This window comes from Syngnathus floridae, chromosome 9 (genome assembly GCF_059516105.1).
Source record: "Syngnathus floridae isolate MCC-2025c chromosome 9, RoL_Sflo_1.0, whole genome shotgun sequence".
Lineage (NCBI taxonomy): Eukaryota > Metazoa > Chordata > Actinopteri > Syngnathiformes > Syngnathidae > Syngnathus > Syngnathus floridae.
In genome coordinates this window covers 5,228,288-5,244,723 of record NC_142421.1, presented here as the reverse complement: position 1 = coordinate 5,244,723, position 16,436 = coordinate 5,228,288, and the positions used below count along the sequence as shown (strand labels likewise).

At 41.3% G+C, this 16,436-nt stretch overlaps 2 protein-coding genes and 1 non-coding gene across 4 annotated transcripts; 2 read left to right on the top strand and 1 right to left on the bottom strand.

Moving 5' to 3' along the window:
• Positions 1–208: 208 nt before the first annotated feature.
• pdlim1 (PDZ and LIM domain 1 (elfin)) lies at positions 209–4,973 on the top strand. Its single transcript, XM_088385546.1, has 7 exons — positions 209–437; positions 1,325–1,476; positions 2,336–2,420; positions 2,967–3,151; positions 3,449–3,594; positions 3,746–3,863; positions 4,434–4,973. Exons 1-7 carry the CDS (start codon positions 345–347, stop codon positions 4,618–4,620), a joined length of 966 nt encoding a protein of 321 aa, XP_088241672.1. The 5' UTR covers positions 209–344; the 3' UTR covers positions 4,621–4,973.
• Positions 4,974–8,471: 3,498 nt separating this feature from the next.
• LOC148393080 (signal recognition particle RNA) lies at positions 8,472–8,770 on the bottom strand. Its single transcript, XR_015860643.1, has one exon.
• Positions 8,771–9,120: 350 nt separating this feature from the next.
• sgpl1 (sphingosine-1-phosphate lyase 1) lies at positions 9,121–16,343 on the top strand. Of its 2 annotated transcripts, none has more exons than XM_088384978.1 (14): positions 9,121–9,292; positions 11,625–11,790; positions 11,973–12,040; positions 12,215–12,362; positions 12,436–12,515; positions 12,661–12,789; positions 12,866–12,954; positions 13,071–13,179; positions 13,253–13,351; positions 13,419–13,565; positions 13,659–13,897; positions 13,972–14,118; positions 14,201–14,321; positions 14,564–16,343. In XM_088384978.1, exons 1-14 carry the CDS (start codon positions 9,281–9,283, stop codon positions 14,705–14,707), a joined length of 1,698 nt encoding a protein of 565 aa, XP_088241104.1. In that variant the 5' UTR covers positions 9,121–9,280; the 3' UTR covers positions 14,708–16,343. The 2 variants fall into 2 exon arrangements, with proteins under 2 accessions (XP_088241104.1, XP_088241105.1); XM_088384979.1 differs by lacking the exon at positions 9,121–9,292 and adding an exon at positions 11,129–11,259.
• Positions 16,344–16,436: the final 93 nt, after the last annotated feature.

Genomic DNA, 16,436 nt, shown 5'->3' with positions numbered 1-16,436 from the left:
TCATGTAACTTCAATCACTTGATATTTTAAAATGTGCTATTGAATAAATCGGGTTTGCCGGCATACAGGCATCACGTGGCACGTGAATTTACTCTTCATTTGTAGTAGCGAGCCACATGCTGTTTGTAATAGACGATCCTCGACTCTTCCCTAAACGGCTTCCTGATCCTTGCTGTTCCACTAACCTGAGGCCCCGCCCCTTTAATGCCACGGCCCCGCCCCCTTAATGCCTGCAGGCCTCCTGGCCATTGATCACCTTTCAGGTCATTCGCATGAGCGACTGGAGCGAGTGACAGCTACTTCGAACACATCGGGAGTCGTTTGTACGCCACATAACTTTAGTTATGCCTTTGCGGGTGGTAGTGCAGGGTCCTGGGCCTTGGGGATTCCGGCTGGTCGGAGGAAAAGACTTCGAGCAGCCGCTGACTATTTCTCGGGTAAGTTTGCATGGGTAACTAATAATCACAAATTGCGTGAAGCACACCTGGGTTTGTCCCGAGTGGACTGGAGAGCACTTAACTAACTTGCTCAACTAGATTACTTATAACCAGTTTCCTCTGGTGACGTGTCGTCAATGTTGAATTGATTGTCTTATTTGCAATTGTTTAGCATCTAGCTAAGTGCATGTATTTTGTATAATGTTGCATCAACAAAAAATTAATAACTTCTGCAGGCAGTTGTGTTTTTATTTAGAACTAGGGTTTTGTCTTGATTTATGTAGCTGGAAACATGAAAGTCTGAACTAAATTAGGGTCCAAATAGGATGTAGTATGCTTAACTTTAGTTGAGTAGAAAAAAAAATTGTCCAGGGGTCCGTGAACGCCTCATGGACTGCCCTGAGACCCCCTCTGATTTGCCAATTGATAACCAAAATATTAGAAACTGTTCACAAAAAGATTCAGTAAACTTCTATATCCCTACAAACTAAACCTGCAATAATGAATATTTTAAAAATATTTTACTGCCAGTTAAATAGAGCATTTGGCTGGATAATGAATGCAGTATGATTTGACTAGATTGGCGGCTGCTATTTTTGTGTCTCAAAGCTCTGTCCTCCCCACCCATTAAACACGATTACAAATTCCTGAGCTATGCCAGAGTTTCTTGTCTTTAGAGCTTTATTTTCAATAGTGTCTGGCCCCAAGCAACTCTGCCTGCCTGTGTGTGTTCTGTAAACAATAACACGCATTTCAGGTTAGTGGGTGAATGTCAGTTATTCCAAGTAGAAGTGATTTGTGTAAAAGTCTGCATTGGAATTAGACTTAAAAAAATATATATACTATATATTCTGTTTTTTTTCCCAATACTTGTCTCTTTAATGCAGGTGACATCTGGAAGCAAAGCAGCCGAGGCCAACGTCTGTGTCGGCGATGTGATCTTAGCTATTGATGGTGAAGCTACAGACAACATGACTCACTTGGAAGCACAAAACAAAATTAAGGGGTGCATACAGGAGATGGTACTTTCTATAGACAGGTAAGAGATCATCCAGATGAATCACTTTATGAATACTTACAAGAAGGACAGCTAACCACCAAACCAGGTGTTAAGGCCATGACACATTTTACAGTTTTATAGGATTATTTGATCCAGTCTGCATACCTGTGTTAAATCATCTCTCATTAGACTTTTATAGCAGTTTAGTGAACCTTGGTTTAAGTTTATGATTCTGACTCACCCACAGTAGGTGAAAACCTACAGTATAGAGACTATAGACATTTTTTTTATTGTACGGTTAATTTTGAATGCACTGTCCTCTCTTTCCTGATTGCACAAGTCTGCAAACGAGAGATAAAGCATGCTTGTTTTAAGATGTCTTTTGTTATTACAATTTTTTTTTTTTGTAAAACTGATGCTGAATTGTTCTGTATTTGGTGACGATAAGCAGTATAGAAAATGAGATATTTATATACTCAACGCAAACATGGAATTTTGTCCCATCGAATTCTGTTTAATGCTAACGTACTGTGAGAGAAGCCATAGACTAAGCAAAATTGATCTAGATTATAAACCTCTCGACAACTGCTCCACATCCAAACAAAGCATACTGTACATCAGTATTGACAGAATAATCTATTTGCTCTGTTTTGTGGGAACTATTAATGAATACAGATTAGTTGGGGGCCTTCTCTGCCTATTAATCTGCCACTTCATCTTAATTACACCGCATCTGTTCCGGTACACAATGCGGTACTATGGTGACTGAAGCTGTGCATTTCTCGATTCGGGCTTGCTTAAATATGTCTCAAATAAAAAAATATTAAATATTAAGAGTCAAGACAAAACGTATATGGGCAAATGACTACTGAGAAATATTTTTCCCCTTATGTTTCAGATCCGAAAATAAAATGTGGTCGCCGCTGTCATCAGAAGAAGGAAAGTCGCATCCTTACAAGATGAATCTTGCATCAGAGCCACGGGTACGTGTCTGCAGACTCAACATCTGAACTGGAACTTGCATAGCGACTTGCTCTCTGTCATTTCGAGGGAAATAATCACATTCAACTTACCGGTAGCCGTCCAGCCTTGTGCAAGTCTGAACGTTTTCCTGGCCGCACCCTGCCAGCCCACGATGAAGTCATTGTTTACTTCCCAACAGGAGGTTCCCTTGACGACAGTAGTTTATCTGCCAAGCTATGACGCAAGACTCGGTTCCTGCCGACCGAGTGGAAAGCAAAGGCCAGTAGGATGTGTCGCAGGCCACCTTGTTTGGTTACTTTGTTGTCACAAACACGCGTGTTGAATGCCAGTATGCAATTTGTCACTTGGATGCCTTGCCACTCTTTTTATGTCGTGACCTGCTTGACCTTTGTGACTCAGCTTGCTGTTTGTTGTGTAATATCCCTAATGGATGCTTAAAATGTGAATACTTTGCTGTGTTGTCTTTTAAAAAAAAAAAAAGATAACTTTGTTTGATAAACTGCTCTTGGTCAATTTCACTCAAAGCTTTATTCTGTCTTTGGCAGGAAATGAAACAAATAGGCTCCGCCCACAACAGGAGTGCCCTACCATTCTCGGGTTTTGGTTCAAAGGTCGTGACCAACCAGTACAACAACCCAGCTGGCCTTTACTCCTCAGAGAATATCAAGAACTTCAACTCAGCTGTGGACGAGGTCAAAACCTTGACCACAACCAATGAGTCTGACATTGTGTAAGAACAAAAACTCCGAGTGACAGCGGTGAAAGTGAAATCAACATCAACAAAGAGTTTTTTTTAATTTAAACTCAAAATAGAATAAGTTGACTAATGTTAAAAATAACACTGGTTAACTAATTTTGGTACATTTTTTTTTTTAATCGGAGATGCAATTGCACTTTTCTAAATTTCTTTTCTGTTGATTCTAAATCTGACTGTTTTTTTTCTCTGGCATGTGTTCATCATTAAATGTAGTACAATAATATTTGTTTTTCCTGCAAACATGTAACTATGTTGACACCTGCCTCGCAGACCTGCAGATCCGTCAAAGTCCAGCAAGCGACCACCTTTGGCGGCAGATTCAGAAGTCTACAAAATGCTACAAGACAACCAGGAGTCTGATGAGCCTCCCCGCCAGTCTGCATCCTTCAAGGTGCTGCAGGAGATTCTCGAGACGGGTACGGAATTGAGTCTTAAAAGCCGATTCACAGCTTTCCGTCTGGCAATTGTTAACATGTTTAATTACATATAATATTCTGCAGTAAATGTCATAACAGGTCACCAGTTGTATATAATATGACGTCACAATGCAGAATAATCTTTTTATAGGTAATTCCGACAAACCATCAGGGTTCAGGAGTGTGAAAGCACCCACAACAAAGATTGGCTCCTCCATTGGAAATGCTGAGAAGCTTCCCATTTGTGATAAATGTGGATCAGGGGTTGTGTAAGTATTTAAGCCTTTAAGTTTTTTTTCCCCATTATTTTCTAGCGCTAGCACAGTTATCCATTCTAATCCTCTACTCTGGCGCCACCTTGTGGCCTTATATCGCCATGATATAGGCTTAATTTGCAATTCAAAAAGTGAAAATATTGTACATCTCAGTATGGAAGTGCTGCTGTGCAAGAAATGCAATTGCAAAGTAAATGTTACAGAACCCTTAAGATATATTTTAGTCAAAGACCCAAATTACAAATGCCTAACATATTTCGATGACATTAATGAGGGAGAACAAAGCAGATTATTTAATAAAACTAACCAGAGTTAAAATAGGTTCAGGGTCAAAATGAGGTTGGCCCCCTGGACCGGTTGTTTGTTAATCACCCCAGTTAAAAAGAAGAAGAAAAAAAAAGCACCGCAAACCACTTGTCTATTAATGTCATCCTAGTTCAGAAAGAGTAAAACTTGGTCAACTTGTTTACTTTTCTTGTAGTTTATTGACAATGTCAATTCAAGAGGAAATTCTGCCTCGTCTGTTATGGAGCCGAGCTTGAATTGTTGACTTTTGTGACTCAGGGGGATGTTAGTGAAGCTGCGCGACAAGTTCCGACACCCCGAGTGCTACACCTGCACAGACTGCAACGTCAACTTGAAACAAAAGGGACATTTCTTTGTGGACGACCAGATTTACTGCGAGAAGCATGCTCGCGAGCGAACGACACCCCCCGAAGGCTACGACGTGGTCACGGTCTTTCCAAAGTAGAGGGGTCATAGACCTCTGCCTCAAGACTGCACGCTAGTTTTAACACATCAAGGCATTTATACACTTTTTTTGTGCAGACATTGGAAGAGTGCTGATTTGCACAAAAGAACTCTAGCATATACAATTCATAAACGCTTCATGCTTTTGGGTTAGTCAATTCCCGTATAGCCACTGATTTAAATGATAATTCGTGCAGTAGTCACAGGAAAGGAACCACTGTCTTTGCGGATTTCATGCTTGACAATACACAATATGCATCATTTTTGTATTGTTTTTTTTATTGAATAGAACTATTGTACAAAAATATTCCAAAAACATTTTCATATCAATGCCAAATAAATATTTTGATTTTAGTCAGTGCCTATTTTTTTTAATGTGATTGCTTCTATAAAATAAATGACTGAAGCCAAATTAAGTGCTACATCTTCAACAAGATCAGTCCAATAGCTGGAAAATAAAGCGCATTCTTTTTTTTTCTTTTTTTACAAAATAAGGATAAAGGTTTTTGCACCCAGTTACTGTGAAATTGATCATATATCAAAAATGCAATATTGTCACTGAGGTGTCTCACTGTAGACTCGCTTGGGAAAAAAAGCTTGATGGGGCACAATAATTCAGTTCAGATAATACCAGATGAGCTTCTGCTTCATGTGGACAGTCCTGGTGAAGGTCTACCGTCGCAGTGTACGCCTGTTGCTCTATACGCAGAGTCTCGGTCAGAGCCCAGATGTAATTGTGGGCGAACCTCAGAGTTTCTATCTTGGTCATTTTGGCATCTTCGGGTAGAGCTGGCAAGACGTTTCTGAGCGTGTTCAGGGCGGAGTTGAGGTTGTGCATTCGGTGACGCTCTCTGTCGTTGGCCTTTACTCGGCGTCTCCCCCGCAGTGCGCCTTTGACTTGACGCGTTTCAAATTGACGCACATGTTCACTGTAGTCTTTTGCGTTGTGGCCATTTGGACAACTGTGCGTCACGGCGCTTCTGGATGCGCGCGCGTCTTTACGTGCATTGTACTCTGTTGGAAGCATCCTAGTCAAATGAAGTAAAATCATATATTCAGTACAGTTGGGCTTGCAGAATTACGTATGATAAACGAAACGAGTTAGATATTTGAACCTGACAATTCGATTCATCACGAACTAAAACTAACCATTTAAATAAGACATTTTTGACAATCATAACTGACCATTACGTTTTGGATAAACCCTAATATCGTTCATAATTGCACATACCTGTGGCTGATTCCCGAGGAGGCAACAGACTGAGTGCTGGATGCGCATCCCTGTCATTTTATAAAGGCCTTTATCTTATCTTTTTGTGCGCCTGAATCAACAGCATATGTCAGGTGGCCAATCAGCTTTCAGACAGAAGGTCTTGCACCCTCTCCCCACTACTGTATTGCTTTGTGCACGGTTTGGAGTAAAGAAGAAAAGCAAATGAACAAAATGTAATTATTATGACTTAAGTGGCGTGAATTTACCTGGATTGTTCGATTATACTTGCGAGAGTTTGGTTGGATTTTGTAAAGACGCGGAGATGTGATGTTTGCTTATTTTGATTTCTCACGTGATGTTAAATTACAGCATGTCATTCGTGCTCAATTTGCCCCTGCTCTGTATAGCATAAGCACAATTTGGGGTTTCATATTCATACGTTGTGAGGTTTGACGTTTCCATGGCATGTAATGGCGCATTTTACGCGCTGATCGGGTGGATCACTTTCGAGCCAAGACACCAATAAATAAAACGTAGTCCTAAAATAAATTGATAAAAACTGAATATTCTATAAGAATCGATATTATATTGCCATGAAACATATTAATACTGAAGCAAAAATCACCATTACAGCCATGGAGCGCAACTGTTGCGAGTTGGACAAAGGCTATTTACGCATGGCGCCATCCCAAAACATAATTTCGGAATGAAAACCCCACTGTTGGGTTTTGAAGTACAAAAGATATTCCTAATGGACACAGCCAATTAAACTCGATTCCTACAATCATGTGATTTTAAATGGCTGCGCAAAGAGACCATATCGTCGCAACTCCAATTTAAGCAGTGCAGATTATGTGATTAAATTACATAATCCTAAAATCAAAGTTCCATAAACTATGTCAGGTGAGGTCTTTAATTTATTTGTGTTGTCCCGGGTGCGAGGGGCCGCTTACCAGAATTCAAACAGATATTATTAGTTTAACTATTTGTCCAAATATTTGGGGAACAATCTGATCCCCCCCATATGCTTTCAATAAAGTAGATAAATACACATCCGAGATATGAGTCGTCGACTCGTAGTTGTAAAAAATCTGAAAATGTCCAAGGTAAACGAAATATCCCCACTTTGCAAATAATGTCAGTCCATATTGGAATATGACGGACAGGTGCTGGTTTAAAACAATCAGGGCTTTGCTTGCTTTTTTTTTTAATCAGTGTGTTGTATTATCTTACTTGTTATGCAAAGTTTGGGCAAACATAAGCACCCATATAAAAAGATATGACAGCAAAAGGGGGTAGGAAAAGTGATTTAACAATATTTAACAATACAAATGAGCAAGCTCCAGAGCAGGTGATACCTGCACGGATGCGCCTGGTTTCTACTTCCCAACTACTTCACGCTTTCCTTTGCTTATTTATTAAACCAAATCTATTTCTTATTTTAGCAAACAGAGGTACCAGGTGGGGCTTTATTTTCGTTCAGCTTTTTGTTTGAAGGACGTTTTGAGAAGGCCAATCCGAGTCCAACAACTCGCTGACCAGATTGTTATCAGGAACGCCATTCAATGTGCCCCCCTCCTCCTCTCGCTCCTTGTGCCAAAGAGCTGCCGAGAGAGAGAGAGAAAGGGAAAATGAAACTTCTTCAAGAAAGGGAAAACATCTTAAAACATTTAATTGCAACCCGGATGCCATATGTACAGCTCTTGTGAGAGCCTTCAACAATGTGACTGACTGTCTTTTATAGAAAGTATGGAGTGCGCCTTCGTAGACGTGTGCGCTTTTGGAGAGGTGCGCGCGTCGTGACCGGAATGACCCTGAAAACACTTTACACAAAAACGAATTCACTTTTAATGTGCTTTGGAGTTTCCTTTCACAAGCAATGCATTGTACATCTCACCTCGGCTTTTGAAGCCAGTGTACACCAATTACAGAGGAATAGCTGGAAACGTTTTGTCTTTATTTTGTTTAAGCTGAGGGACATGCACGTGCGCGTCTTGGCCATTTTTTTATTTTCATTGATGGATGTGGGTTGTGCATAAAGGACCAAATGTGCTGTTCACATCATCAACGATCAAAATAGTAAACATGGTACTTCGTACTCTTCCTAAACGGGATACTATAAGCGTCTCACATGAATCACTCACGTGAATTTAAATGTAAAATGAAAATTATTTTTTTTAAGATCGGGATTTTGACTGAATCTTGAAGTATCACCTCTCTAAATGGGATTAGAAATTAATATGATGAGGTGATATGGCAGAATAATTTTTATTGGCCAAGTAGCCTATATTAAACCCCATGCACAAGGAATTTAGAGCTCATTGCATCACGGGAAATTATATATACTTGAGGGTAAATCTGAATCATCTCTACCGTGCTTTCATTTATCGTGTCTTCTTTTCATTTTAGAGTCACGGGTAAGGGAGTATAGGCAGGCGGTGTACACCCTGACCAGAGTCTTGGTCACCAGCCAATCATAACTGTGACTGTAACAAGCGAATGCTGACTTCATCCAGTAGGAGGCAGTGTAGGACATGCACAGGAATACATTTGCAAAGAGAGATGGAATATAAGGTTTATTAGCGTAAATTCGTGCAATGTGTAAAATTGCGCTTGTGTATTGCGGTAAAAAGAAGTATAAAAGACTGCGTCTCGCTGTATTGCTCAGGCTGCACTGCAGGGACTATTCACAGGCGCGATCCCGCTACTGGGCGATATGGGGGCTTTGACCTGCTCCGTTTCCGACCTGGGCCGGTGCACCCCTCCTTAGACGACCTGGTGATCCCGGGCTCCCCCCGGAGCACCATATCGATACCGAACTTAGCGCGGACACCCGCTCGACATAGCCCGCTGTAGCTCAGAACCCCTGAGCTCAACCGATCCTCCAGCCTCAGCCTCCCAGTAACTTGGATTACAGGCGTGCGCCACCACACCCGGCGAAAAACATCCTCTCGAGTAGTGCTTTTGGCTTCGACGCACGTGACGTCAACCAAAGGGAAATATAGCGACATCTAGTGGTTCTAAACGAGTGGTTCAGTTTTTATAACTGCACCTTAACTTTTTTTCCTTGTAAGGAAAAACCTTAATATATAATAATAAATAATGTTGTTTGCAGAGATGAAGTATAAAAGACTATTTCGCTGTGTTGCTTTTGGCTTCGACTCATGTGACGTCATAAAGCACCACAATGTCTTCGAGATGACAGAGTAGATGTACATAGTGTATGGAGGTAGGGTTGAAACGCTTCGTAACGCCTCCACTACACCTACATATCTGCACATGCGCGGAAAACTGTCTTCCGGGATCCCAGTTAGCTTGCAGCTGTGAATATGTAGTAGTAGCATGTAGATGAGAGCCAAGATTTCAGGCAGGCGGTTGGTTGGAGGTGACTTCTCTTTGTCGCAGACCAAAACTAACAAGGTTATCGGTTGAAAACCGTCTTGACAACATGGATTACTGGGTAAGTGGTACTTCTTTCCCCGTTGTTTATGTACCTATAGACACGGTTACATTTGGAACGCTTACAATTGTTAAAAGACTCGGACTTGTTTATCAGCCTCTGACGTGCGATCATGAGCTGAGCTGTTTTCCTCTTTGGGATGCTCTTAAGTTCACAGGCTTTGTGTAGTTGTGCAATGTCGTGTTGCGGTTCGATTTAGGGCTAGTTGCGAAACTCCTGACACGAACACCTTCGCTGAACTGTTGCCATTCTCCAGGCAATAAGACGACAGCAATAAACGGTTCTGTGATGTGCACGCACTAAAATCGAAAGGACTGTACACTACAGTAGCTCTCATTTTAAAAGTTATGAGTTGTTGTACAGACGGGCCTTCCTCTGTGAAAAACTGTATATTCTATTCAAACAATCGTTTATTGTGGCGCCGATGGTTTAAAATTAGAGTTCCCGTTCAGCTTGAGCCCGCAGGAAGTCTTAAACAAAGCTTTTATCGCCTGAGTTATTGGAGTCAGATTTAGTGTCAAAGGAGGACAATCAACTCCTGAAAACAGACACTACTAGTATGAATGAACTGTACAGACAGACAAAAAAAATAGATAGATAGATAGATAGATAGATAGATAGATAGATAGATAGATAGATAGATAGATAGATAGATAGATAGATAGATAGATATGGGGACTACTACTGTAGATCAGACACAGCAGTGACTCTGTCAGACAGTGAGTCAATCTTGATCTCTATTTGACTCATTTTGTGAACTGCTGTGTGTGATCTGAAACTTTTCATCAATGCACCCAGTATATTTCCATGACAACAAAGAAACCCACCCCTCACCCTTTGAGACAACAAAAGGCGTCTCTCTACATTGTTGTGGGAGTGATAATGAGTAAGATGATACGAACAAGTCTTGAATATGTTTCCAAGGAGTTAGATTTGGATCATCAAACTTATTATTGTTGTGGTCCGTGTTGGTTTTCCCAAGATGGCTGTTCTGACTGTGAAAAGCAGATATTTGCTTTAGTGGGCCATGTAAAGGAAAATGATACGCTGGACCAGAGCAGGCTCCCCGGGCCTTAGGTTTGACACCTGTGGTTTTGTGAGTGGAATCAAGAGAAAGGGTGTACGTGTAAAAGTGCACTGAGTTGCATTTTGAACTGATGTGAGATAGGTTTAATCTATTTTTTACGACAGAAAACGCTCTGATATGCTGCACCTGCATCTCAATAGACTGATTCTCTACTGGTGGGTTGGGACCAAAAAGTGGGTCGCAGAGCTTTAAAGGGGCGGAAAAATGGGGACATGGCAAATGTGAGATTTGTGCAAATAGCAACAGATTCATTAATAAGATATTCCCCATCCATTGCTTTATTTAAAATACTGTTATGTATCTGTTTGATGGAGTTTGGTTCAGGAATGATCTGTTGTCAATGCATTGTCTTGTCCCGTAATTGCAGCTCATCTTTGGCTTTGACCCAGTTTACCTTGCCAAACCTGTTTGTTATCCTGTCAAATCTCAGGCGCCCTTCCAATCTTAATACTTTCAATATATATTAAATATAAATATCGGCATATTCGCCACTTGCAGCTGACGAATCGCTGATGCCGAAAATAATTATACAACCTGCCCAAGGTGCACAGTTCTGGAGTGTTCTTAGCGCTGAGCAGATTGTGATTAGTTAAGATGTTATCATTTGAACCTTAAACTTTCCCCTATCTCTTGTAGTTGAGGTGCCATGTCATAAAATTCCCCGCAGATAAACGAAGGCATGAGTAATTTCACTATTGTCATTTGCTAAACTCGGTGCCGACGGGCAGTTTGCGGATTAGCCGTGCAACGCCAGGGAGGAGTCTGGGGCGCTAGAAGTTGAGTCAGCTGACAAACTCGCTCACTCTTCTGTCTGGAGAAAGACGAGTACTGTTGCTGAGGGGGAAATCTGAGCTCGATAGGGCCAACAATGCCTGCTGATGTAAGTACATCAGCAGCCTTTTCACACATAAATTATTCATTATGTATTTGCCTCTTTAAAGTATGACTAATCGTGCCAAGTAACTTGGCTTGAAATATCAGATGTAGGGTTGAACCCAGTCCAGGAAAGAAAATAATTGCTTTTAAAAATAATTTTTACTTTGATTTTATTCTGAATTCTTTAAACTTCAGTGGCTTTGATTTTAGTCCATTTAGTGCAACAAGCATGTGACAAATTTGTCATCTTGTTTTAATCCAAGCTTTCGGATAGAAAAATACGATTATTTTTGAAAGACGTTTTTAAAATTTGGACATTTGTAAAAATATTTTTGATCGTAAGCAGTGTGTGTTTGTGTGTAAATCCAGAGTGCCTTGGAGGTATACAAGGAGATGGTGCTCATCTACCTGGAGGACGTTCGGCGGCTTGTGAACGGGCACTGCAGAGACTTTGAGCCGTGGGAGCTCATCGGAGTGACGCTCGCCACCACACTGGGAGCCGTGTGGCTTAAAGGATTCCTCTTCCAACAAGAAAGTGAGCACAGCATGACATGAGTCATGTTAAAATATTCGGCACATGTGTTTGGGGTTGGTTAAGAGATCAAAACTTGGGGTTTTTTTTGGGACATGTGATTATATGTCATAGTCAGCTGTCAAAACGTTGTGGTTGATGAGGTGCCAACATTTCACTGAAGTTCCCTGTCTTTTTGGTTTTAGGTCTCCTTTCCAGAATGAAGAAGCAATGCTTTCGACTCATCAGAAAAATACCCTTCATCGGCGGCCCGGTACGTGCACTGACTGATTCATGAGTCACGGCTGACGACTGAGTGCAGACCTTTGGCACACTTAACATTGGAGATAACGTCGACCAACTTCTCGACATTGCCATCTGAAGACAAATTGACATGAATGAAATCCGTTTTCCCGGCGAAATAATGTTCTCCGTGCTCTCGTGATAGATCCAGCGTCAACTGAACAAGGCTTTAGACGACATGTCTGGCAGTCTGTGCACTCTGAAGAATGGCATGAGTTACACCAAAAAGTTGCCCTCAATAGGTCTCTCGCAGAGCCAAGTGTTGGACAAGATCAGCGAGTACCAAACGTTGAGTAAGTTGTGCTAATGTGGACGCGTGTCTGAAACCAATTGGACTGTTGTTCTGAAGATGTTTTGTTGTTTCAGATGAGTGCCAGTGGCAGAATGGCTGTGTTTCAGGCGCAGTGTACTGGGGTGATGAAACATTGACGAAACTCCTGGTCAAGGTATGCATCGAGGATATCTTATCTTAAGGCGTCCATTTCCGAAGTAGTCAGTTTTTAATGTGGAAGATATGCCGACGTCTTGTTATGATGCCTGTTATGTATCAGCACAACGTTCCTCCCAATAGATTTTTTTTGAACTTCTAAGGTTTATGGCGATTTTGCATGGAGCAACCCACTTCATCCAGACATCTTTCCCGGTGTGAGAAAAATGGAGGCAGAGGTGGTCAGAATGGCTTGCACACTTTTCCACGGCGGACCCGACTCGTGTGGCACAGTATGAGTTGGATCAACACAAAGCAGGACTATCATATAAGATGACAACTTATTGGCTTTTTTTTTTTTTTCTTTAGGTGACTTCAGGAGGAACGGAGAGCATACTGATGGCCTGCAAGGCGTACAGAGACATGGCGTATGAACGAGGTGTCAAATACCCAGAAATGTAAGATGGCAATTTTAAAATCGGGCCGGTGAACGATTTACTGCTATTTTGGCGACAATGGAGGAAGCCTTGATAAATACAGTGCATTTATTTTATTATTAATGTCACGTCTGCAGCCTCGCGCCAATTAGCGTCCATGCGGCCTTCGACAAAGCGGCGCATTATTTCGGGATGAAGCTTGTTCACATTCCCCTCAATAGCAAAACAATGCAGGTTGATGTCAAGGTGAGATGGAAATGAAACACGTGACTTGAGTCATTGTACGATGATTCCAGCTTTATTCTTGATTATTTTTAAGGCTATGAAGAGAGCCATCAGCAAGAACACGGCCATGCTCGTGTGCTCAGCCCCTCAGTTTCCACACGGCATTATGGACCCTATTGGAGAAGTTGCCAAGGTGACTGGCCGAAGCATTTTTATCTTGTCATATCTTAGCTCCCCCTAATTCTCTCCTTGTTTTCCAGCTGGCCGTACGTTACCAGCTGCCATTGCATGTAGATGCCTGTTTGGGTGGTTTTCTGATTGTCTTCATGGCCAAGGCTGGCTACCAGCTCTCACCGTTCGACTTCAGGGTAAAAGGTGTTACAAGTATCTCTGCAGACACTCACAAGGTGAGGAGATGTGTAAAACCTAAAAATAAGAAAATGACATCTGGTACTTCAGCTTCATTATGTTGATCTTTTTTTTTTGTTGTACGTTTCTAGTACGGCTACGCCCCCAAAGGTTCCTCCGTGATTCTCTACAGTGATAAAAAGTACCGTCACTATCAGTACTTTGTGGCTCCAGACTGGCAGGGCGGAATCTATGCCTCGCCCTCCATCGCGGGCTCCAGGCCCGGAGGAATTGTGGCGGCCTGCTGGGCCACCATGATGCACATGGGAGAGAACGGATACGTGGACGCCACTCGCAAGATCATCGGCGTGGCGCGCAAAATTAAAGCAGAGTAAGAACTGTTGAATTGTGGATCTGGGATGGTTTTGAATATTAAAAAGCTCATTTTGTTTTGACTTCTGACAGGGTTCGAAAGATGAAAGGCGTGTTTGTTTTCGGGGATCCCGAAATTTCAGTGGTAGCGATCGGCTCGGATGATTTTGATATTTTCCGTCTGTCCAACGCATTGACGTCAAAGGGCTGGAATCTGAACACGCTTCAGTATCCATCCAGGTATGTCCAAAGCGGGTAGCAGCACCAGCTTCTGATGTTTTCCCACAGTCTCTGCAGTGACAATGTCGTCATTTCTCGACAGCATCCACATTTGTTGCACAGTTCTGCACACCCAGCCGGGTGTTGTGGAGCGCTTTGTTGGCGATATCAGAGAACAGGTTGCCATCATTATGAAGAACCCCAAAGAGAAAACCACAGGAATGGTGAGATGACACACCCGCGTAGTCAGTGTTGAACACAATGTGCGAGTAAATAGCAGATGATGAGCTTTAATTAATTAAATTGCCACCATTTATGAATTACTACTAGTAGTAGTATTCTAATGGTGGTTTGGTTTATTATTATTTTTTCTTCAGTGAAAAAACTACTTTCTGAAAGTAAAGATAAGATGACATTTGAACCAGTTTACTTACATACTCTTGTTTTCTTTCCTTTGTGTTCCAAGGGAGCCATTTACGGCATGGCCCAGTCTATCCCAGACAGATCCATGGTAACGGAAATCTCCCGAGGCTTCCTGGACTGTCTATACAGCACGGAGGTGCCCAAGTCCAACACCAGCCACATGAACGGTAACGGCAAAGCCCACTAAAAAAATTTAAAAAAAGGATCAGGGTTGTTCTCGACTCGCCGCACACGGGAAATTCGCTCATCTCCTCCCAGTGCTCTTGAGTTCAGGGTTGACTGGTTGCCTTATCTTGCATCACTTCGACAGTTTCTAAAAGCACAAGACGTCCTTTTAATCACCACCGGAGGAAAATGACTCCAAGAGACTGACTGGTGTTCGAATAGATTTAAATCATGTAGTGAATGTGTTTGTGTCATTCGATTCATTTCAATATTAATTATCATGCATAGCATAGTCTGAATATTTCAATTTTTTTTTTTTTTGCTGATGACGCAGCAAAAAAAAAACAGACCACTGAGAGCTTGTGAAACAGGATCCAACTGCATGATTTTTTTTTTTTTTTATGTAAAAGCACTGCAGTGGCTGGGCAGGAACAAATCAGATTCCTATTCAAACCACATGATAGTACCACTTGCTCATCCTGTACTCTTACGGCATAGCACTTCATGTAATTACTTTCAATTCCTCTTTTGTTGTTGGGACTTCAAATAGGTTTCAACCATGGGAGCATTTGATAGTTTGAAGTTGAACAGCTAGTGTAACCAAAGCTGTACTGGTTGTCTTAACCTTTCACTAACAACCCACATTTAAAAGATTGTTGCTGTTTGTGCTCAAGTGCTTGACTTCACCTGTGGAGTCAGCCACATTTTGATAATTGTCCTAATTTAATCTACCTCAATTTGTACTTTTAGTGCAAACCGACAAAGCAAACTGTTTTGCTTTTATTTCTAAAAGTTGCGCCTGTTTAACACTGTCAGGACATTTGATGTAGACAAATAATTGTAGTGATCCGCCATGATTGGGGCTATTGATAAGACATTTTCACGTGTGCACTCAAAGGACCACGTTTTGTATTCATGGAATTGTTTCTCTGTTTGTGCAATAACTGTGTTATGGAATGATAGAATAGGGACTGTTGCGTAATAACGGTTAACACAATGTATTCATGTTATTGATAGCTTATCAGGCCAGTGGGTGTTTGTATTCTCACAAATGTTTTCAAGACATGAATGTTTTTACATGTTTGACCTGCACTCCTATCAGGGTAGTAATGTTAATTCAGATTGTGCCTGATTGAAAAAAAAATGATGGCAAGTTAACGATGCCCACACCAACTCAGCTCAATTCACAAATTAATCGCAAAAGTTTCTTCTTTAGTCCCCTAAAAAATAAGTGCTTTATTAGTGACTTACTGTATGTTTTTTTTTTTTTTTTTTTTTTTTTCTTTTTGAATAATAATAATGAGTGTTCACCTCTGTGCCTACAGAGGTTTCCGGTCATACTACTTTTATTTCCTCTTAACACCCTCAGGGATTTAGTCTTATATCAAATGTCATTAAGGTCCAATGCGCTTTAGAGGGGGTGGGCACAATCGTCATACTACTTGAACTTGGGGAGGATTTTAGTCTGGTTGCAAGTCAGGACAATACGCAGCTTCAAATTTTCCATGTGCTTGTTATATTCATCCAAGTTGCATCTAACAGCCCCTGTTTTTGCTACAATCAAGATGTTAAAAGCATCAATAATGAGCAGTTGAGTGTTAAGATTTAATAACTTGGAATCTTTAGAGTTCTGTTTTCAATAAAATACATATACTGTGCTTTTTTTCCCTCTTTTTTGGGGGGGTATCTTCTTCTTGGACGAAGGAAGAATAAGTTTACCGTACTATCTCCAGATGTTTTCATCACCAATA

Bases quoted from the DNA above. Each gene is read 5' to 3' on its own strand.
- pdlim1 (XM_088385546.1), top strand. From the start codon at position 345: ATGCCTTTGCGGGTGGTAGTGCAGGGTCCTGGGCCTTGGGGATTCCGG. The intron at 2,421-2,966 runs GTACGTGTCTGC...TGTCTTTGGCAG, and splicing joins ATCTTGCATCAGAGCCACGG to GAAATGAAACAAATAGGCTC. The intron at 3,152-3,448 runs GTAAGAACAAAA...CCTGCCTCGCAG, and splicing joins ACCAATGAGTCTGACATTGT to ACCTGCAGATCCGTCAAAGT.
- sgpl1 (XM_088384978.1), top strand. The intron at 12,363-12,435 runs GTAAGTTGTGCT...TTGTTGTTTCAG, and splicing joins CAGCGAGTACCAAACGTTGA to ATGAGTGCCAGTGGCAGAAT. The intron at 13,352-13,418 runs GTGACTGGCCGA...CTTGTTTTCCAG, and splicing joins CTATTGGAGAAGTTGCCAAG to CTGGCCGTACGTTACCAGCT.